General features: G+C 39.3%; 1 protein-coding gene across 1 annotated transcript in view; it reads left to right on the top strand.

Moving 5' to 3' along the window:
* BLTP3B (bridge-like lipid transfer protein family member 3B) overlaps window positions 1-24,131 on the top strand; it is a 49,554-nt gene that overhangs the window by 21,873 nt on the left and 3,550 nt on the right. The window contains exons 7-18 of the mRNA XM_088532897.1: window positions 194-364; window positions 1,720-1,900; window positions 3,192-3,275; window positions 9,599-9,781; window positions 9,884-10,002; window positions 11,777-11,918; window positions 12,656-12,849; window positions 14,759-16,263; window positions 16,682-16,857; window positions 18,143-18,279; window positions 19,747-19,897; window positions 23,598-23,854. Of these exons, the coding sequence (XP_088389023.1) occupies window positions 194-364; window positions 1,720-1,900; window positions 3,192-3,275; window positions 9,599-9,781; window positions 9,884-10,002; window positions 11,777-11,918; window positions 12,656-12,849; window positions 14,759-16,263; window positions 16,682-16,857; window positions 18,143-18,279; window positions 19,747-19,897; window positions 23,598-23,854 (3,300 nt within the window). The remainder of the gene's footprint in view (window positions 1-193; window positions 365-1,719; window positions 1,901-3,191; window positions 3,276-9,598; window positions 9,782-9,883; window positions 10,003-11,776; window positions 11,919-12,655; window positions 12,850-14,758; window positions 16,264-16,681; window positions 16,858-18,142; window positions 18,280-19,746; window positions 19,898-23,597; window positions 23,855-24,131) is intronic.

The raw sequence follows: 24,131 nt of genomic DNA on the forward strand, positions 1-24,131 counted from the left end.
TGCACAAGTAAAAATTGAGACACAAATATAGGCTATACTGCATTTTAAGCATCTTTTGTTAGTAAGAGAAATGCAATATAAAAATTGTTAATATTTATTTATGTGTTTATATGTGAGAATTTTTTATGAATTTAGCATAAGAAATAAGTATTTAGATTTCCATTTAACTTGTTTATTTTTTTTTACCCTACAGTTAAAGGATTGTAATGTAGTGGCATCAAAACTGATTCTGATTCTGGATGATTTGCTCTGGGTTTTGACGGATTCCCAGTTGAAAGCCATGGTGCAGTATGCCAAATCTCTTAGTGAAGCCATAGAGAAGTCAACTGAACAGAGAAAAAGCTTGGCTTCTGAAACGACACAGGTATCATAATTGCCCCACACTGTTATAAAATGTGGCTATTCTAAAATATAACGCAGTATGTTTTGTGTGTGTGTATTAGTTTTATACAGGAAAAAAGGTGAAGTTACTTCCTGCCTTTAGAGTGTATATCTTAAATCTTCTGTATATCTTAAATCATTTCAGGAATGAATCTGAGCAGTTTAAAACAGTTTATTTTACAGGATTTGTCAGTTATAGGAAAGAAAAAAGTTGTATTTCTTTATGTATGGCACACTTAGACTTCTGTATCTGTTTTAACAATTGATTAATAGTTTAGTAAGTTCCTTTGAATTTGCTCTCAATTATTTTCTGGTTAGTATTTTTAAAGTAAATTTAAGAAAGAAGGGAAGTGACCTTAATGTGTGGATTAATGCAACTAGTGCAATATTTTTAAAATGCTTATCTAGTTTAAGTTTTCATGGTTCTGAAAAATTGAGAGGAGCTTTCCCTCTCGTAGGTCTCTTGTTGGAATATGTAGTGAAAATACTTATAGTTTTAACCTATGTCTGCTGGCATAGATATTGATAGTGCATGTAAGATACTCCTTTAAGATACTCCTTTATGTAAATATCAGTTTCCTTTTAGCACATAGGCCAGACTGGACCAACTGGGCTTTGTTTGTGAGGCTTTTTTGGGGGAGAGATCTTGTTTATGAAGAAGCAGGACAAATGCACTCATAAAAGATAGCCCTATTAATAAATAATTAAATAACACAAAACAGCAAAGGCCTGTTTATTACTGAGGCTGACTAGATGAAGCCATCTGTGTGGAATCTTCTGCAACAAAGCTGGTGTACTGTAATGGAGAGTTCATTTCGTGTGCTCACAGTGACTTAATGGGGTGATATGGCAGATCAATTACAGCCATTTAATTAGCTTTTACTGAACAGGGTGGTCCTGATTCTTCAGCTCTCTCTCATTCCAGCAATTCTTTGGTGCTGGCACTGACCCACATTTGACCCATACTGGTACAGTTTGGGGAACTAAACTGGGAGAAATTAGCCCAGGGAAGAAAAAAAAAAAAAAAAAAAACGATCTGCCATTTTAGTTCCCTGAAGAACTTACCAAAACCATAAGAGAAATCTCAGTGCTGCAAGTGACAGGATGGAGATATGTATAGGAGGTAGGAAGGATGGAGCAGGATTGTGTCTTTGTGACAGCGAGCTGTTAGCTCACCTTAGCTCTACTGTAAAACAGCACTGATAAATGATATAAGGTGAACACTAATACACTGGATGCTTTTTTGTTTGTTTGTTTTGAAAGATCTGTTTTGAGTAAGTAAAAGCATACTTGTGAAAGGATAAAATTCTGTGAAGTGATATGACTAAATATTTTCAGAGCTCTGCCCCTGCACCCAGCTCTCAGCAGGTGAAAGCACACCAGACAACAGCAGCACCTGATCAGAATGATGCCATTGTGAAGCTGTTTAATGATTATGATGTTAAGGAGACTTCTCATCATTTAGTAATTTCCCATTTGGACCTACATATTTGTGACGATATCCATTCTAAAGAAAAAGGTAAACATTTTCTCTGCGTGTGTGTATGTTTTAATGCGTCCGTGCTACCTAATCTTCTTTAAAAGACATTTTTGAGGAACCCACTAATGTTTTTCTGTATTTATTTTATTTTAGGATAATATTCAGGCTTGTCTTCCTGAATTTCCAGGCATATTTAAATTGGCTAGATGCCTCAGTGAGGACTCCTGTTTCTTTATTGTTCTATAATCATTTTGGAATACATACAACATCGTGATAGTAGCTTCAGTGCTTTTTCTACGTTCTAGAAACAGGTTCTGTCCATTTAGACTGTTACTCATGTTTTATTTTATGAACTAACTAGGTTATCAGAAGTGTAGTGGCAATGTTACTGTGGCTTGAAATGTACAATCATCATCTGTAATAGACAAATAGTTTGGACTAATGAAAGAGCAGTCCTCTTTTATTAATTACTAATTTAGAAAACTTGCAAGGCTCTCCAGCAAATTGAAAGAATGAAACGTTTTCCAAAGCCTTATAGTTTTGCCTGCGTGTTTTTAATGAAAGGTATTTGCCATTGGGGAAAAAAAAAGACAAATGACATTTTGGTTTATCCCTGTGTACTCGAGGAACTGTCTAATCACTAGAAAATGTGTAGCAGGTTACAAGGGTACAGGTCTGCTGAGAAAGAATTAATGAAGAACGTAAGATTTGGTGAATGTACTTCCCTTTAGAGAAGATGCTTGACCCCAAAGAATGAAACCTGCTAATTAGAGTGTTTTTTTTTTTTTAACATGTAATGTTTCTACTGAAATTAGGATTTATAGTGCTTAGTGAGACCTCTATTTTGACCTGATATTTTGGGCCATGAAGATTAAATTTAGTAGTAGAAAAAATGAGAATAGAGGAGTCTCAGAAGTCCTCTTCACTGAAATAATATTTGACAAATAAGAAGTCAAATTATGTTTACAATGTTCTTGAAATTAATTTTCCTGGTTTTGAATGACTGATCATAATCATGTATTCAGTACAAAAAGTTCTATTGCAGAAAACTTTCAGTAATTTGTCTACAAAGAATTGTTTTTATTTTTTCAGTAGCAACAGTACCCAATTTGTTACCAGTGACTGCTCATAGAACAGAGATTTCTACAGGATGATCCTTGGAGACCTTTGGAGGCTTTATGAATGGAAATTTTGAGGGAAGAGATTGAGGTTGTGCCAAGAGCTGGTAGAGGGGAGGAAGATATTTTAGACATTCCAAGGAAAGCATAAATGCAAGAACTTGTTTTCTAAAAACAATGTGTGCAGAGCTGAGCTTTGTTTTATTTTACAGACTCAAATAGACGTGTTACAGGAGGGGCAATGCAGCTTTCCTTCAGCTATTTAACAGTGGACTATTATCCATTTCACAAAGCAGGTATGAAAGTGAGTGTTTCACAAGTATCTGTAAGCATATTTATTGCTTAATTACTGAATTTATTTACATATTTATGCTTGGGGCTTGCATAGTAACATCATAAGTATTTGAGATGTACATGCAAAACAAACAAAAACAACAAAAGCTAACTCAAACCTAACAACCTAAAAAAAACCCCAAACCAACAGGTCATTTCCTGTAAATGACGTGTTTACCTCTTTAGACCAAACACTTTTCCTGTTCACTGTTTCTAGCTTAGTCAACAAAAAGATGTTTACATGTTTATCACATCAGAATTGATGGGGCAGGCAGTGTACATCAGACTGTGAATTCTCTAGATTTTTGCCAGAGAGTCAGATGCAATCCACTCATCTAGCAAACTTACACTTTACACGTAGAGGACTACCATTTTGTTCCAACTTCCAGTGTTTCATTTTTGTTTTATTTTGCTGAACAAGCATGCTGGTATCTGAAGTTATCTGTGTAGTCTTTTGCTAAGATTTAGGTAACTACAACTACTACTAATGATTTGTAAAAAAGCGTTTAAATGTATTTTTCAGAAAACTCATTATACTTGTCTCATAAGGAAATAATTGTGGCTTTTGCACCTTAAAAAATGTACTGCAATTTAGTGTAGTTCAGATAGCATATTCTCTTATACAGCTGTGTATATTTAAGAGTAGCAGTATTCTTTTCCTGCCATATATCAGTGGTTTGATCTTTGTGGTGTTGGTTTCCGCTCCTATAAAGGTGGACCCAAAGTTAGTGGGGTTTTAACATATGCCTATCTTGTAACCCAGCTATATTTGTCATATATTATCACTTCAACTCTCTTCAGGTAAGAGGCTGATCTCACTCTTTATTTTTTTTTCTATGAGCTCTCCTCTGAGGAGGCATAGAGAGCAAAGAAAATAATCAAGTAAAACCAGAATTGTTCATTTAGGAAGGATTCTAACAAGTAGTGTGTGACCCAGATTGAGAATTTAGGAATTTTGAAGAACTCACTTGGCCAGACTTAGCAAGATTGAAGTAAGCACTGTAGGCACTTTAGAAGCTCACTGAAGATGTTCTTGGGTAATGGTTGCATGAAACCAGAGCTAGCAAAGATCATTTGCAGAGCAAAGATAATCTCTCTAAAGATAGTGTTTTCCTACAATTTTAAATGGTGTTCTGTACAGATATATTTGAATAAAAGAGCTTAAAATTCCCATTCTTAAACTATAAGAAGAAACTGTCAAAGGTCTTTCTCTTTGGCCAAATAAGGTGGGGAGGAACATGGAACACGCTGTATAGTTTCTGTTGCTGTCTTCTCACTGCTGCAGAAAGGTGTGATAGTTCTGTGGGTAAACCATCGTCACAGGAGAGAGACTTCACTGGACAGAAGAAGAGCACATACCAATCTTGGGTGTTCAAAGGTCTATCCATGTAGCTGTCTTGGTTATGTACACTGCTAAATTAACTAAGAAGATAGAATCCTTACCTGTAAGCAAGGGCTAAGCAATGGACAATACCATGTTGGTTCCTTACGCTGTGGGCAGGAAAGAAAGAGCTTTGCACCTATGAGACTGTTATGAGACTATTTTCTAGTTTTGTACCTCGTTGGCCTGGGTAATGTGTAGAAATGTCTCTTCTGGTCCCAAACTTCCTGGCAATTGCAATTAGCCCTTCAAGAAAAAAAAAAGCTCTCAACAATTAATCATCTCTGCAGATGGGATTCTTACAGATTATTCTTTTGGTGACAGATGCCAGTAATGTCTCTAATGGGACTCTGGCACACAATTCCTGTAGGATACATTTCTAATTCATTCAGCTTCAATCCTTTCAACAATATCTGTGATTTATAGTACTCTTAAGAAAAATGAAGCAGGATGTGGGTCTATTAACTGTGATATCCTAGCATAAACCAGACAGTTCAGGTTCCTGGATGTTGTAAATCTGTCTCTACAGCAACCCATCACATTACTAATCTTCCCAGATGTGCTGTCACGGAAACTTTCATCCAGATCCATTTTTTGTGTAGCTGATTATTGTTGCTGAATGATGATCAGAGAAAGAAGCTATATCATTGGGATATGATGTTTTGCAGCATAGGAAATTCTTGACCAAGCTGACATATTGAGACAAATGGGAAGCATTTTCCTTCTGGGCAACCTGTAACAAATTAATTTGGCTTCATTTCTGTTTTCTTGTGACATTCTGGTCTCTTTTTACTTTGCTCAGGTCAGTATATCTCTGTATACAGAATCTTAGAATAGTTGAGATAGGAAAGGACCTGGGGAGATTGTCTGGGTCAAATGTCCTGCATGAAGCAGGCCTGCTACAGCAGGCTGCCTAGAATCAAAACCAGTCAAATTCTGAATATCTCCGGGGATAAATACTCCAAAATATCTTTAAGCAATCTGTTCCAGTGTTTGATTGTCCTCACAGTAAATTTAATTTAAATCGAGTTCCCTGTATTTCAGTTTGTGCCCATTGCCTCTTGCAGTGAGAAGAGTCTGTCTCAGTTGTCTTTATACCATCTAATCAGACACATATACACACATGATACACACATGGTTAAGATCCACTGATCCTTCTCATCCCCACATAGAACAGTACCCTCCTGTCTTCCTATGACAGATGCTCCAATCTCTTCATTGTCCTCATGGCTAGTCAGTGGACACACCCCAGTCTGTCCATGTCTCTCTCTTGCACTGGGGAACGCTGAACACAGCACTCCCAGTGTGGTCTCACCAGAACTGAACAGAGAGGAAGGATCATCTTTGAGCTACTGCCTAATGCAGTCTAGGATGCAGTTGGGCTTTGCCACAAGGGCACATGGCTGTTTCATGGTCCACATGGTGTCCACCAGGATCTCCAGGTCTTTTCTTCTGCAAAGCTTCTTCCCCGATGATCAACATGTGTTGCTGGATGGACTTATTCCTCCCTTGGTGCAGGACTTTACATATCTGAACCTCATGAGGTTCCTCTTTGCCCATTTCTCCAGTCTGGATGAAGGGACAGACTACAAGTTTGCGGATGATACAGAACTGGGAGCGGAGGTTCATTCAACAGATGGTTGGGATGACAGCCAGGATGTAGCCCAGGTCTGTATGATCTGCCAGTGTGCTAGGGTACACTCTGTCCCTTCATCCAGATCGCTGATGAAGACAAACTGGCTTCAGTATTGACCCGGGAGGTACCCCATTAATAACCAGCCTCTAGCTGGACTGTGCTGCTGAGCACAACTGTTTGTGCCTGCAAGTTGAGCCAGTTTCCAGGCCACTTTGCTGTCCGCTAATCTAGTCTATACTTCCTCTCTTTGTCAATGAGGATTTTAGGGTGCTGAAAGCCATGCCGAAGTTGAGATAAACAACTTCTTCCCCCACTGCTTCTCGTTTTTCCACCAAACCAGCCATCTTCAGGTTAGAAGGCTATCAGGTTGGTCAAGCATGGTTTCCCATCCATAAATTTATGATGACCTCTCGCAATCACCTTCTTATCCTTAATATTTGCTCTGTCACCTTCCCAGGGATCAAGGTAAGGCTGCCAGGCTTGTACTTCCCCAAATCCCCTTTCTTGTCCTTCCTGAAGATAGAAGTGACAGATGCTATTTCCCAAGTCCTCAGGAACCTCTCCCAGTCAGCATGACCTTTCAAAGATAACCAAGAATGGCCTTGTAATGACATGGGCTCATCTCCTCAGCACTTGTTGGTGCATCCCATCAGGGCCTGTGGACTTTTGTATGTCCAATATATGTAAATGCTCCCTAAGTTGATGCTCCTCTATTGAGGATAAGTTTTCCTTGCCCCAGACTTTCTCATGCGTCCCAGAGGACTGAGATTCACAGACCCGTAGAATAGGTGAGGCTGAAAGGAACCTCTGGAGATGATCTAGTCCAACCTTCCCCCTCAATCAGGGGCAGACACCTAGAGCATGTTGCTCAGGACCAGGTCCAGACAACTTCTGAATGTCTGCAAGGATGGAGGCTCTGCAGCCTCTCTGTGAAGCTTCTTCCAGTGCTCTGTCAGAACTTCCACGTTTCGGTGTATGCCTGTTGCCTCACGTCCTGCACGGAGCACCACTGAAGAGAGTCTTGTCCCATCCTCTCAGGATCCTGAACTCCACTGTCGTGTCACTGCAGCCAAGGCTGACAGTGACTTTCATGTGTCCAATCCCGTTCTTTCCTGTTTGTCAGAAATAGATCCAGCAGATCATCTCCTTTTGTTGGTTCCTTGATCACCTGTTATCAGTCAGCAGCCCTGCCTTCCACAGACCTGGATTGCTTGTGCCCACTGTATGGTACTTCCCACAGATGCCAGGGTGGTTCAAATTTCTTGGGAGGACCAGGGTCATTTAAAAGTTAGGCTTCTTCCCCGAAGAGCCTGAACGTGAGGTTCTTCATCCTGAGGGTCTGAAGAAGACCTCACCTTCTTCCTTGTCAGACAGTCTGCAGCAGACACCAACCCCAACATCCTCCATGTTAGTTTGCTCACTAATCCTGGGTCACAAGCTCTCATCTGGCTTCTCACGCATCCCAAGGCAGAGCTCTAGGCATTCCCTGCTCTGTCTCACATACGGGGCAATTCCCTCTCCCTGCCTTCCTGGCCTGTCTTTCCTAAAGAGCATCCATTACAGCACTCCTGTCATATCAATATCCCACCATGTCCCCATGATCTCAATGTTTATGTAGATGCCCAGGCCTCTAATTCCTCCTGTTAGTTCCCAAGGCTGTATAGACTAGTTTACAGGCACTTCAGAGAGGCACCCCATTATACTGTCTGCTTATAACTTTTGCAGTAATATTGTCCTGTTGACACTTCTTTATTTATAAGCATGTGCTTGGGACAATTTCAGCCGTGTTTTGTTTTGTTTTTAATTACCAGATTCATTCTCTGCACACCAGCCTACATCACCCTGACCCACTACTTCCTCACTTGATTGATGGTCACCTTCCTTTCCTACACCATGCTCCTACAGTCTCTTTCATATATTCTAGTTTAGTTTTCTTACCAGGTTGGCCAACCTGATGGCAAAGATGTTTGTCCCACTTAGATGAATCCCATCTCTTCCAAGCAGACTTTAGTCCTCAAAGAGTGCCCTGTGGTCATAGAAACCAAACTCCTGTTGCAGATACCTGTTGTGCAACCTGGTTGTTTGTTCTGCAGAATCTACCCACTCACCAGCAGGACTGAAGGGAAGACCACCTGGCCCTTCGTGCCTCTGAGCATTGCCCTGTTGTCCTCTGATAAAAGAAGGAAGTGTTCTGTAGTGCTTTGTGATGCATGGTTTTCTTTTGCAAGTTTCATTATATATTTTAATATATTGGTTCGGCAAACGCCAGCCTCAGGGACCTGAATCTAATGCATGTGTCTTCATTTGCTCTCATTCCTTTTTCTTTCCCTACTCACTTTTAATCTCAGCTAGGGGGACAAAAATGACCATCAGTGCAGCTATCAGGCAAGATGATGGGAGAAATGTCATTTCTTATGGTAGCCCCTTCCCTTACAAAGTTTTCCATGCTGAAATCTTTGAATTTAGACTTGAAACCAGGTTTTTTCCCCAGACATTTTCCTTTTTTAATGTCCACTATATCTCATCATTTCCAGTGCCACCTTCTGAACCTTCATTAAATTCCAAATTAAGTAAGCTCTTATATGCTGATGTTTAAAGACTGACGTACTGTTTGATAGAATGTTATTTGTATTCTGTCCTTTTTTTATTGAACAGGTTAGCAGATTGACTTTACAAGGATTGTTTGCAGAGAGCTTAGATTCTTTCAAAACTTTAAATACTTTAGCAGGAGAAAGATGTTATAGATCGAAAACTGTAAACCGGGCTTGATTTTTCAGCCCACGTGCATGGGCATTGATTAAATTCATCTTATTGGTATATCATGAAGGTCACGGAAAGCTGAGACAAAATGAAGACATTCCTGAAAAGGGAGCAGGAACTTGTTAAGACACAGTTCTGGCAGAAAAGTCTGGAAACAGCATGGAAACTGCATTCTGTTATGTGCTCCTACATTTTGCTCCCTTTTTTTTTTCTGGAAAACAGAATTCTTGCATGTTCTCTTATATCAAACAAATATATCATGACATTTCTCCTAACAGGAAATATCCAATGAGTCTTTAAAGGCAGGTGGAATGTTATGTTGTTTTCAGCAGTGAGCTTGTGAAGCAGTGTAGCTTATGTTTATGTAATACACAACTTCTGTGATATAGTCTGTTATAAGTTCTGTTGTTATATAATTGCATTATAGCTGGAAGAAAACCTGTAAAATACTGAAAACTAGTTTTCCAATCACAAGCAAACTGTCAGATATTTTTTTGCCCTCTTTGCAGGAGACAGCTGCGATCACTGGATGCATTATAGCGATGCCACTAAAGCCAGAAGTGGATGGGCCAAAGAATTACTAAATGAATTCAAAAACAATGTTGAATTGCTTAAGCAAGCCGTAAAGGATCAGGCTGCAGATTCTCCTCCCAAATCTCCACCTGCTATATCTCCTGAAAACCTACCAACAGGTACTTTGCTTGCACCATTGAGGTTCTACTTTTGTGAAATATTAAAACTGTTCTACAGACGACTGTTCATTTCAATGATTCCATCACTATTCTTTCCTACAGGCAACGAACAGATACCGAAAGGAACATCTAGGGCTTCCTCTGTATCTTCCCAACAACCAAAGGGCAAACTGATGTCTAGTCCTATTGTGGTTAGACTTGCAGATTTCAATATATATCAGGTACATTTCTTCTAGTTAGTACAACTGGGTCTACTTTGCCCTTGACTGTTGTGTAGCTATGCTTTTTAAGGGGCAGATCCAAAGCCCATGGAAATTAACAGAAATCTTGCCATTTGTTACTGGATGAGACCTTTATGGGCCTGCTTCTCCTGTGCATATTCTCAATGCATATACTCTTGCTAACTTTATTAGATGATACCCTATTGCAGTTATGTTTTGATTCAAGTTCTACTATTCCCCAGATCCTGACATTCAGACTTTATTCGTTAATTGTACTTATGTTAGGTACCCAGTATTTTAGTATATGGGCTTCTGTTTCATGCTTGCCTTACTACTACGCTTTTCAGAGTACACTGAACTCTTTTAAAACAAAACATTAAGGGGTTATCCTCTCCCCCTGGTGATATTTTGAATGGATTTTTTTAACCCTTTTTTTTTCTTTTTTATTTTTTTTCAATGAATACTCCTAGTTGCTAGTTGTATTTCACTCTCTTTGCAGAGAGAAGGCAACTGGATAAAGGTGGGGTATTCTCCAGTGCAGAATTTAGAGGGTCTGTTATAAATTTCACATGCTAAGAAAAATGCTTGTGCCCTTGGCCAGTATGTCTTTTATTTGTTCTTGCACCCAATTCCAATATTTTTCTTGCCACATCCTTTCTGGCAGAGTAGGAGGTTGCAGCTTGCTGCCAGGAGCCTTCGTTCGGATTTCAAGTGGTTTTATAGTATTGTTTTGTACTGTTAGTGTTTTAATTTGCCTTCTGTTCTTCTTAGATGCTTGTCTCCTTCTCTCCCCTTATAGCTACCTTTTCAGCTTTTTCTACCATAGTTAGCTCTGTACAGTATACAAAAACTATTTTTCGAAGTAGATCTATCTGTATTATTACTTTGAATTTTTGTGTGTCTTAATGGAGATGTATGCAATTTTAAAAACAACTACATACTATGAAGCAGGCTTATAAAGGGTATCTATTTAGAATTTCCAAACAGACTAATGCAAAATAAAGTAGACATCATCATACACTTAATATTAAAAGGTCTGCTAATTTGAAGATAATAATCTGGCATACAAGGCATTGGGTCAACAGCTTTGTTCTAAACTAGAGTGTCTTCCAGGAAATCCACAGACAGATATATTATATATCAAAAGATTATCTTTTTACTGCTTTGTAAATTACATTGGAAGGAAGCAGAAATGGAGAATTACTGTTCTATACTGCTTTGTTTCTCCTGCCAAGTAGACATTGGCACATAGCCAAATACACAGGTTCCTCCAGGTGCATGTTGAACACTTGCTTAGCAGAATACAATCCCCATGTCCTGGAGCCTGTCCATATGACAGTGCCAGGATTCAGACAAGTTATCTGGTAGCCTTAGCAAACCCTTATCTGACTACGGAATCCTTTCAGGTGCCCAGTGTGCAAATATACCCTGGTCTGGTGTATTTGCTTATACAGGATCTGCAGGAAAAGTATCCAGCCGTTCAAGGCTTCTCCTGAGTGCCTTTGAAAGTGACCTGCTGCTTCCTGCCTCACATGAATGAAGGGGTTATGGTACCATGAATACTTTGTGGTTTTCTTGTGAAACTCTTTATTATATGCAGATTGCTTCCACTGCAAGGCAACTAGATGCTTGTTGCTGCCTGTGCTTTGTGTAATTTGAGATGTATAGTGCAGTGCACTCTGTTACCCTCCTAGGGGCAGTGCCTTGACAACTACAAACATTCAATGATTCACAAAAATATATATTAATGAAATTGATCTTTTATCTTTTACAGGTCTCTACTGCAGACCAGTGTCGTTCTTCCCCTAAAACTCTGATCTCTTGCAATAAAAAGTCACTTTATCTTCCACCAGAAATGCCAGCTATTCATTTTGAATTCACTGAATATTACTACCCAGATGGAAAAGACTTTCCTAGTAAGATTTTTTCTTTTTTTTTTTTGTATTGATGTATAAATCATATTGATTCCATATTGACAGTTGAAAATTGGTAATGACTTTTTAAAACAGAGTCACTGCAAAGAACAAAACACTGCTCTATTTCCAGTTTTCGCTCCTAGCAAGCCACTGTAAATACTGGTTCTAACAAATGCTGTGTTTTAAATATGAAAACACACACAACATTTTTACTAAGACATAAAAATACATTCTGCAATATACAAGCGTCTTTTAATGTGTTTTCAGTACCTGGCTACTGAAAAGAAGTCAAACTCTGTATTATTAGTATTATCTAAGATGCAACAAGAGATCTGGCAGAGTTATTTTTATCAATGTGTTGCAGGGCTGGCCTTGTTTTATATAAAGAAATGTCAGTGGATTTCCTGGGGATGGGACTTGAATACAGCAACTCTCCTTGGTCCTGCCCTCCCTTTGTAATGAGGACATGCTCTCCTTGTCCTCCAACTCCATTATCTTTTAATATTGGCTTTTACATTCAAAAATTTAGTTAGTTGTCTGAAATGAGAGAAGGAAAGTTGTATCACTTCAGGCATCTCCTGTTTATTCTTTCCTGGGGATCAGAGGAGTAGATTTTGATTTCATTTCTTATGTAAAATATAGGTGCAAATGTAAGACTTTCATGCATTAAAAAAATAAAAAGGCAAACCTTAAAGCTTTCATTTGTTCTCATGATTGTATTCTACTTTCTCTTTTAGTTCCAAGTCCAAATTTGTATGGTCAGCTGAATGCTTTACAGTTCACCCTGGATGAGAGAAGTATTCTTTGGCTAAATCAGTTTGTGCTGGATTTGAAACAGAGTCTTGTTCAATTCATGGCCATGTACAAGTTAAATGACAATTCGAAGTCGGATGAACATGTTGATGTGAGAGTTGATGGACTAATGTTAAAGGTAACTCGTGATTGATAAGGTGTTTGGTGGTTCTTTAGGGAAAAAAAACTTTTATTGTGAAAACCTATTAGCCAGGCAGCTTGAAAAACAAACAGAACCTATAGAATAAACAACACTGCTCACAAAAGCTAGGCAGAATATGACAGTTTAATGAGACATACCTGTCTTCTGTACTACTTCATTTACTTCCTAGTATTTTTAGTACTGAAAACCTCGGTGGGAATATTAACATAACTCACTTCACTGTTTTCAATGAGGCTGACACAGAAGAAGAAAAAATCAAGCGGTGACGTGGAATAAGCTAGCAAGCTGTTCATAATTGCAATCTCTGTATTAATGCCTTATGCCCTGGCTATAGGATATTGAAACTCCTTGGTCTTGTTATTGAATCTCTGGTTTAAAGAAAGGAGTTCTGCATATTTTTGGAAGGTGGTTCTTAAAAATCTTGTCCCACTATTTTCTATTTCACAGTGGCCCTTGGCTATAATTCAGGTACAAGAGTTTGTTTGCCAGACATCATTTATTCCAGAAGAATGACCCGTGTTAATGCAACAATACATCAGATTTTTCTTCCGTTGCCTTTTCATTTTGGGAGAAGAATTACCATGCAGACAGTGTTTTTTCTCACTTGATTTGACCAGGGCCTCTGCTTCCAAGATTCAGAGGCAGAATTAACAATGAGCCCTTTCAGTTGTGCCCACAGGAGAGGTTTCAAGGTCTCTAAAATAGTCAGCTTACTGAGAGACGGTTGCCTTTTTAAGGTTCTTGGTGCATCTTTAAGTAGAATTTTAAAGGGCAATTATTTGTACTGACTGAAAATAATTACTGAGAGTGAACAACCGGTCAGCTTGTGAATGCTCATGCTTAATGATTAGATGTGAATAGCCTACTAAGGTATAAGAAGGTAAAGCTAAAAGTGCTCTTAAGTCCCTTAAACCCTGCTTAATGATAATTGTTTCTTTCCTGTCTTAACTACGTTGTTTTCATTCTGGCAAATTAACGATTTTTCCTTTTAGTTTAATTAATATTTAGTTACATATATTTTGTTATATATTTATGTGCTTAGTTGTTTTGACATGAGTCTTTTTAATCACACTAACAGTCTTAGTCCCTACCATCTTTCAAGTGATTTCAGAATTATCTTTTACTCTGATGTTTCTAGATCCAGCATGGAGATACTATGACAGAAGGTAGTTTTACTGATACTAGCAAGACTAGTGTGGGCAAGGTTCACAGCAGCGATAAAAAATTCAGCTTCAGGCATAGAATATTTCTTTTCTTTAAAACTCAGACTAAAGATATGCAAGTTAAAACGGATTCTTCAAACTGCAAAATTTTGATTTTTGTTAGGAGCTGCAGTGTATTTTTGTTTTTGTCATAACAAACATTTATTGTATGATTTTGAGATCATGGTCACAAATATCTATTCTGCAATGCTAAGAATATTAACCGTGTTAGTATGTTCTATAGCTTCCTTATGTTTTACCATAGAAATAAAATATTATAGTGCTCAGTGAGGTGAAAATCCCTGACAATTCATGATGTAACTAAAATTCAGAATTTGAACTTTTTTTGAACAATTGAAGATAGTTTTTGCAAAGTCATTTCTGAGATGAATACGAGACATTTCACTTTAATATATCTGTCCTAAATCTAAATCCTTCCAATAAGAAAAGCCTGAGTTTTTCAGTGACTGTAGCTTTGTCACAACATCGTTTTTTAAAAATGAGAGGAAACAAAATCCATGAGCTTGACTTATCCATGGCCTGCATCAGTATAACTCAATTCTCATAGCTTTTGAATGATATTGTTTTGTTTTACCTGTCATTACTACTATTTTGTTTCTTTAATTGTATACCACCTTAACCTATGTCTTTATAACCAGATGAAATGTATTTCTTCATTGCAGTTCATCATCCCGTGTGAAAGTAAACCTGAAATTCATAAAGATCAACCACGTGCAATTTCCATTCAAAGCTCAGAAATGATCGCGACGAACACAAGATTCTCGCCAAACTGCAGGCACTCCGATCTGGAAGCTTTGTTTCAGAACTTCAAAGACTGTGAATTCTTCAGTAGAACTTTCACTGCATTTCCTAAGTCCCAGCAGAATTTTAACCTTTTGCATCCAATCTTCCAGAGACACGCTCATGAGCAAGACACAAAAATGCACGATGTTTATAAAGGTTATATCGCCCCAAAGTTGAATAAGTATGCGTTAAAGACATCTGCAGCTACTGATGTTTGGGCCTTGCATTTTTCCCAGTTTTGGATAGATTATGAAGGAACGAAAAGCGGGAAAGGTCGGCCAGTAAGCTTTGTGGACTCCTTCCCCCTTTCACTTTGGATTTGCCAACCAGTGAGATTTGCAAAGTCGCAAAAAGAGCTTTTTTCAAATAATCAGACAGCTTTTAACATTCCCAAAAGTGATTCTAGTGATCTTGCTAACAGACTGCAACGCAAAAAACTTCTGAAGGAGTATTATAGCAGTGAGGCAGAGCCCTTAAATAATCGCATTCAGATGCCCCCCTTCTCTGACACCTCCGGAGCACTGTCTGAAAGTTCTTCCTCTAATGCAGACGTTCATGTTCTTGTCCATATTCAAAAGCATGTAAGCATGCAGATCAATCATTACCAGTATCTCTTCTTGCTGTTCCTCCATGAATCCCTTGTATTACTCCTGGAAAACTTACAAAATGATGTAGAAGCCGTGACAGGTAAACCTGCAAAGCAGACAGATGTCTGCATTGGGATCCTCCTGAAGAGTGCAGAATTGGCCTTATTGCTCCATCCAGTGACTCAGGGAAACCCCTGTAAATCTCCAGCTGTGGAAGAAGAAAGTCCGGTGGCATCGGTGCTCTCCCCTTTGGAAAATGGGGAAAGTCTTGCCTCAGAGAGTAAATTAGGTAATAAGGTAGTGCAAGGTGGTGCTACTAATTTTGATTATGCGTCTGACTGCAAGCCTATGAATGCTGAAGGTAACAGAGGCATTTCAATGGATCATCTTTTGTCTAAATCGGACAGCAGTATGGATTTTCAGAAGGGAATGTCATTGTCAGATGATGCTTCAGATAAAGGTTTGGGAGACACAAGTGAAGGGGGAAGCAGTGGGCTTTTTAGCAGAAGTGATTCAGAGGAGGTCTGTGGGCCGCTGGGTGACAGAAGCAGCTGGCATCATAGGGATTCGGGAACCATCCTGAGTAAGAGAGAAGATTCTGCTGAATTTTTCTTTGAAAAAGAGGATGGCAAAAATACCTTCTCAAGTAAGTTAAATGAACAGGAAGGGACAACTGAAGGCTGCCCTGATCAAGTCGCTGACTTGGAAACAGAAACTGCCTTAGAATCCGAAGAGCTTGAAATCAACAAAGAAAAAGTGACCTCAGTTAAAATGTTTGCCTCCCAGTCCTCGTTAAGGTATAGAAGATTTAACAATAAATCACTTTTCTTGGTATTTTAAAATAATTTCTAAAAGTACAAAGCAACTAGTATCGATAACTGTCGACAGGTGTGAACATGTGTATGCAAATTATAAAAGTATGTAAATTCTGAAGCTATGCACTAGCATTCTGTGAGATCTAAAATTAATTCTTAGCTGTTCAAAACTGTTTATGTAATATTTAGTTATCCTGACATACAATGCATATATGTTAAGAAAAATATTGACAAAGTTGCCTACAGAAGTGCATGCTGTTGCTATGTTTATCTCTTTTTCTTCCTAGAGGATTATAGTTAGGTTTTCTTTTATATCTTGCCTCCTTTGGAAATAAAAATAATTATATGAAATTTCCTCAATTTTTATTAATATCTTCCTAATGTCTTTGTATTTAAAAAGTGCAAAGTCCAAGGAACGCTGCCCATCCAGCCTCCCCGCGTTCTCTGTTTCTTACAAGAGTATGAAGAGAAGTCCATCACAAGTCTCTCTGGATACCATTTCTATCGATAGTATGATGTTAGAGGAACATTTGATAGAGAGTGATGGAAGTGACAGCCAAAGCTTTCTGGAGAAAGGTAAGTAGATTTAAGAAAATATATTTAAGCAATACGTGCAAATGTTTGTTACTAAAACAATACTCAAGAAGGTTCTAGCGCAGCAAATACTAGATGCTTCTTCACAGAACTAATTGTTAGATTCTCTATTATTAACACTAAATATTTGCACAGCGGATCAGTTCAAGGGAAAACCATAGGATGTGCTACTGAAGCAGTGCTACTTAGTTAAGTACTACTTAATTTTCCTCTCTTGAGGACAGCAAAAGCTTTGCAGGGCTGCATTGCAACCCAGAATTAAGCAGAACTGCTCCCTGCTTGCAAGCCCTTGCTTTGGCTCTAAGTGCTTACAGACTTGTACCCTGAATCATAGTGTTCTGCTTGAAAAGGTAAAGGAGCTTCAGGTTTAAAAGTAGATGAAAAAAGAAATGGACTTTCTCTGATCCAAGTAAAGGAATATACTTGTTCAATTCCTTCTTTCTGTGTGTCAGCACTTGCTCCTAATTGGAGGAGAGAATTCAGCAATATGATAATTCCCTAAGCTGTATGAGTAGCTGCTTTCTGATAACTTCCGCTTGAAATAAAAAACAATTCAGTGTTTTTTTAATGTAGGTTTTCTTTTTTAGTCTCCAGAAATGATGAGAAGACTGCTTCATTTGCAAACCTGATACATATTTGGATTGTGGGAGTATTCCTGCATATGCATGTGGGACATGCCGGAAAATAACTTTTCCGTTTTTGATAATCTTTACATGCCTTTTTAACTTGTTAAGCAAATATTTAACTGAAGGTTAAATTTGCATGCTTTTTAGTTGTCAAGGAAACACTACCTACCATGGTCACACTAGCAAAATAAAAACATACATATGTAGCTTATTTCTGTAAAGATAAAACTGCAACCATTTCCTGTAAAGCCAAATTTAGATACATGGATTTTGGATATAGGCATAATATTGCTTGGAATATTTTTTGTTGGTTTTTTTTTTTGTTTTGCTGGACCAGTTTAATATGTGATGTGGTAGACTGGAAAAAAAAAAGGCTCTTCACAATTTTTAAAATTAAATTGGAGCTCAGTTTAATTTTTGTCAGTGTATCCTGCCTTACCTGCAGAGCATGTAGCATTTTGAATGCTCTGTGAAAAGAATGGATTTGGCAGTGCAAACTCTAAGAGTTTGTTTAATAATTTAACTCATCTTAAAAAATAAGCTAAGGTATGTGTATAGCTACAGACAGTGACCTTTATGCAGGAGTGATTCACATCATGCTGTGCTAACTTTACATCTTTTTCTGGGTGTGTGTGTGGAAGGCATTACAGCCACAAACTTGCAAAGCCCATCAGAACATGCCCAGGAAAGAAGTGCAGTGACTGAAAATTGTGGCGGGTCGTCCCCAGATGCCATGAGCGCTGCGTCAGAGAATGCACCTGAGACTAGTGAAGAAATGGTAATATTTCTGAAATCCATTACGTTTCAGAAGTATTTCTAGGGAGTTTCTTTGTGCATTATATAAGCCTCTAGATTTAATGGACTTGTAGTAATGGAAATTGTAATCCCAGTTCCACTGAGCATTCTCTGCCCTTGGTACTTCCTCTAAAGCAGCTGTTGATAAATGCTTTAGCATGTAGCAGTATTTTGTAATATTGGCATGTCCTTCTGTGTTCTAAGTATAGGATATGATACTTAAAATGCTCTTGGTAAATTGTCCTTATAGCTAGAAGAGCACCCTACAGTTGACATCTCTCACACAGAGATGCTGTCTTAGCTCTTGTAGAATTCTACAGTATTTACATATGGGAGTTTAACAACTGTCCTGCAGAGGCCTATCAGAGATACCTTCTGACTAGCACTTTGTACTGACAGGGCTCAGTATTCAGAGAAGGATGCAAGAACAGGGCCTGTAGAGAGAAGTGCTTCCTGGGTAACTCCATGCCAACTTCTGACTTTTTCCAGCTAGCGCTCCAATTACTTCTTGCTGATTTTTGCACTACCCAATGCTTCTTAAATTGTGGTCTTGTCATAATTCAGGTCAGGAACTGGAATTTTCAAAGTTTATGTGCCCAAGGAAAGGCAACAGATCTACTGACATGGCTTGTGTTCTTATTGCCCTCTTATTTTCCTTGTTGGTAATGTTAATTGTGTAATCCTGCCTTTGCTTTAAAACATCTGTGGATCATTCTCATTTAAAAAAAACTGAAATCTTACTTAAATGATTGTTTCCTTTGAAATAAGTTCTCAATAATCTGTGCATGTAGGCAATAGACAAAACAAAATTTGTGCAGATTCTCTTATGCAAATGTGTGCTGGCGTGGTTTTTTTTCTGTGCATAGAAGATAACTAGAAAACTAGATAACTAGAAAATCATTAGGAAAAAACAAGCCCGAAGGAGTAGTGGATGGTGAGTGTTTATCTTGTGTAATAGACACCAGAACTGACTTTTGAAAACTGGCTACTGCTTTTAATGAAAGATACTGCAACACAAAAATAGAGGAAAAGGACCGAGTGCTCTGCAGATTGCCAAAGTTTGGTAGTCCGTCCTGGTGTTTTACCCTGGCCTGATTCAACACTCAGAATGCTTGCATCTGTTTATGATATACGAAGATGAGTGCATGTCTGGGCAATTTCAGGTACTACAGAGGCCATGTGCTGCTTGGGCACGGTGGGGGAAGCCTTGCTCACTTCCATGCCTTTGCCGTCCAGTTCTGGGTTGTGCTGGGGACACAGAGACTGGACATTGTCCAGTTAAGGAGTGCAAAAAAAGAAGAAATGAGAAAACTTTGTGCCCTTCTCAGGGCAAGGGTTATGGATACGAAGATTCTTTTCTTTGGGACAGAAATGGGTTAGACAGAACTGCATAAACAATAACCACTATAATTCAGTTCATAATCTCTTTTTTATCTTAATTTTTTAACAGATGTCTGTTGTAGTTTTTCAAATATTTGGTGTTAATGGTGAAATTGATATCAGAGGTGAAGATACAGAAATATGCCTCCAGGTCAACCGGGTGATACCAAATCAACTGGGCAATATCAGTGTTCGACACTATCTTTGCAACAGAACTGTGGGTAAGACTTAATCTCAGTACAGTGAAATTGGAGTTGGGAACATTTATTATAGCAACTAACTAGTGACTGGTCATTTTGTGGATGCCCTTTGGTTGGAAAATGAAAAAGTGTGAACCCTAAAGCACAAAAACAGCTTTGTGCTCATGTTAGTACAAGAGCGTCCTTCATCTGCTGGCTTGGGATATCTGTTCTGACTAGTTTCTTTTGAAGTAATCATTCTTTGAGTGGGAGGGAAAGAAAACGGGACTGTTCTAGTGGTGGGGGTAAAGAAAGAAAAAAAAAAGCAGAAAACTTTAATTGCATTGAATTTTCCTGATTTTGTTTTATTATTATTAAATATGTTGCTCTACATTATTTTTATGAAGCTGGAATACCCTTACTTAATACTATGTTTAAATATCTTGGTTTGAAAAACTGTTTCTGAAAACAGCTTGTTCATCTCTTCTGATCTGCTTCGTTAGATGAGGTTAACACTCACAGTATAAACTGACTTAACTTTCCTTAAACAAGAGAGTTTGAAACCAACTCTGCATCAGGAAAGATGAGCGGTCATAAGAGGTATTTTCCTATCAAGATTTGAAATACAGGGTGTGGTTTCATGCCAGATATATGCACATCTAGAACCAGTGTATTAAGGTAGAGCTGTACATGGACACTGTCTGCCAAAAAGCCTAGTGGCATGCTGTGATTTTTCCTTTTGTTCTGTTTTGCCTTGGCACGCCTCGTTGGCATGCCCCTCCGTGCCGCAGCTCGCCTCGTTCCCCTCTGCCAGCCTCCGCAGGGTTGCTGCCTGCCGGCTCTGCTGCTCGGTAGGTTCTCAGGGCAGCTCTGGTGCACCTGCCTTCTGCTTCTGGCTCCTCTGCTTGCCCAGGAAACAGCCCTCGCAGTGGTTGGTTGCCCCTAATTTCCAGCCTTGCAGCAGCCCGGGCTTCCTTGAGGGAGCTCTGCTGGGTGCTGTGGCCCGTGATGCCCTCGCTAAGATCCCACTTACTGGTGAGCTGAGCAGTTGCCAGCAGCTGATGTTGCAGCTGCGGTCAGAGCCCTGCAGGCAAAGGGGGCTCCAGCGGGGGAGACTCCACGGCTGAGCTCCGAGCCCTCCGGCTGCTCCGGCCCGCTGTGGAAGCGCCTGGGAATGGGCAGGGAGAGCCGGGCGCCCTCCTGCTCGCGCGGGCGGGAGCGTGGGGCCTGCGTGCCCTGCCGTGAGGGCCCAGTGCCCTGCCTGGCTGCTGGGACGGACAAAAGGCTGTGGTGGGCTTGGGGTCTCCAAATACTGCAGCTGTTTTCCAACTCTTCCTGCCTGTTTTCTGGTGAGTATCTGCCTGGGTGGGACCAAGTGAGTAACGCTGGTTGTTCCTGCGTTCCTGGATACTCTCCTTTCAGGACTTCCATCTTCTCTCTTCCGTAGGGCTGTGCTTTCTGCACTTAGTTAGGAATCCTCTGCAGTGGCTGCTGCTCTCCCTTTCCTCCATTTTTTTTTTTCTGATAGAAGAATTAAGGAGAAAAACAGTTCAAAACCAAAGTTTTTTTCTAGAGGATCAAGGTTAGGAAAAACTTGAGAATGAGATCAAGAGAAGCAATTTAAATGAATTAACAGCAGCAAAGAGCAACCAAGAGAATCCATGAGCAAAAGCACAAGAAAAACAATCTAGACCCATCGATCTTGGGGAAAAGGCAAAAGCAACTAGCAAAATCTGTGGGATACCAGTGCAAGGGCTACTGGAGCTTTATCATGGACATGCTACCTAGCAATTAACAGCAAACCAGCCTTTGAAAATGTGTTCCTGTGCTACAAATGTCTCTTTTCTTCAACAGCAGGCTTGAGTGTATCTGTAGAGAGTTGCTATATCGAAAAAGCTTGTGGCTCACCAGCGTATTGTGCTCAGCAGTGACATCCTGCAGCTTTAACAAAGTGCCCTGCGAACTGGATGCCTAATTCAGCAGCAGTCCTGGCTCTGAGAACTGTGGCTTTCTTGTGTTTAAAGGCGTGTGGGGGGGGTGTGCTGTACGGAATAAATTCTTATTTCCTGGATGTCACAACTCCTGCTAACCGCAGCGAAAGCAGTGTATTAAAAGGGTGTATGAGTCTCTGAACAAGAAGGAAGGTAGCTAACTTGCATGGTTTTTATTAATTTATTTTTATTTTTTATCTTTTTGGCAGCAAATGCAAATTTATTCAAAACAGGTTATCTCCGAAAGAGGAGCAAAGCATCTTGCCACACAGGAAATTCACACTTCAGAGCGTCACAGGCTACCTCAATTTGGCAGGATGGTCTCGAGTGTAACCTGCAGCTCGAAGCAGGGTCAGCCGTGAGATCAGACCAGGTTGCTCAGGGCTTTATAGAGTCAGGTCTGGAAAACCTCCAGTGACAGAGCCGGCATCTCTGGGAGCTGCCGGGCTGCCGGACACTCCTAACTCCCTACACCTGGCCTGAACCTGTCTCGTTTCAGCCTGTGCCTGTTCCCTCATCCTGCCACCAAGCAGCCTTGGAAAGGCCTGCTTGTCTGGGCAGTAATCTCCTCACGGAGGGGGACAGGCAGCTCTTAGGCTGCCCATAAGACAGTAATTGCTCATATACTCACAGCCAGAGGTGGAGATTTTAATGTATAGCATGCAGATTTCAATATATCTTATATAAACAGCATGTCAGCAATATGATAGAATGAGATAAGAGAGAAGAAGCAAAACTAGAGGAAGGAAGCATGGGTTTACTTGTACTTTAAATTGAATTGCTTCCATTTAATTGCAAGGTATTTTTTTCTATTTCTGAATTTTTAAGTGTTGAACTTTGCTGAGGTAATCAGAGGTTAAATCAAAAAAAGTATCTATATTAACCATTTTTTTGTTTAATACTGCCTTCTTGTTCAAATTTGTTTAACTGGTGGATACTCAATGTAAACTTTACACAATTTAGTTAATTTTACTTGACTTCAAGTACAATCTCTCCTTTGATTTCAACAGTCTTTCAAACTTCAGTAATTTTGCTCTTTAATATAAGTAATTGCTGTGAACATTATGTGTTCTTTTCGCATGTCATTTCCATAGGACTACCATGAAAGTGACTGAAACGACTTCTTAAAACTCTTTTTTAAAATTTGCCCTTGTGTGTGTGGTGCTTGTTTGTTTGTGGTGGTGAATCCTCCTACACTGAAACTAACAAGAAACTGCCAGTTTGCATTTAAGGTTCAAATCTGCTGACCCCCAACAGTGGAAGCAACAGACGGTCCTGTTCTCTATCTTACTGACCCGCTGTTTCAGTGTCCCCATGTTCAGTGTTAGCGTGTGTGTTCCCAAGTCAGGAAATTCTATCTTTTCCAGAGAAAACCTGCTCTCCTGAAAGTGTAAACTGACTTTAAATGTTTTCCTGAATTACAAATGCATTAATTGAGGAGTATGCAAAATAACGTTTTTCCCTTGGCAAGGCATTGAAGACAACAGCAATCCTGTATGCTCAGTAATACTTCTCTACTGTCCTTTTCTGTCCTCACTGTGAGGTACAAGTACTTCTATGTACCATTGATTTCCCTGTAGTACTTTTTAAGTGATACGCTTGCAATTGATTGCATATCAAATCGATATGCAAATATACAGCTGTAATTCTTGGCTAATATGAGGCAATATAGGTAAAAGTAATTGCGTCACACTTGCTTTCAAATTGGCACTGCAAAATTTTAATGCAAGTTTCTTTTCCTTTTGCAATAGGTTCGGACTGTAAATTTGTGGCTGGACCAGTTAATTCATCACCTGAGATTAGTCTGAGGTGGGAAAGTGGGCCGAGTGCTATCGTGCATTCTCTGCTGGCTGTAAAAAATGGCTTTCTTCAGTGTCACATAGAGAACTTCAGCGCGGAATTTCTAACATCTTCCCTCACCAATATTCAGCATTTTCTAGAAGATGAAACTGTTGCAGCAGTGATGCCTATGAAGATAAAAGTTTCGAATGCAAGGATTAATTTAAAAGTATGTTGACAAAAAGCTATTTGGCTTCTTCAAAAAAAAATATGTTCTTGTTTCTTTGATGATAAACTAGTAATCTGGGTATAGCTAACTTCAAAGAAACTGCTATCATACTTACTGTATAAAGTCTGTAGATAACACTTAAACAATTTAAAAATCCATAGATTTGGTTAGTTCCGTGGTAGGCCCAGAGATAATTTCTCTGCATGGTTGCAGATTAGTTGTGTGAACATATTTTGTACTTTGTCTTTTTTATTTTTATTTAGGTGAGCTTTTTGCT

Source organism: Tinamus guttatus, unplaced genomic scaffold, assembly GCF_059628265.1.
Source record: "Tinamus guttatus ecotype Peru unplaced genomic scaffold, ASM5962826v1 Tinamus_guttatus_pri_ptg000472l, whole genome shotgun sequence".
Taxonomy (NCBI): domain Eukaryota; kingdom Metazoa; phylum Chordata; class Aves; order Tinamiformes; family Tinamidae; genus Tinamus; species Tinamus guttatus.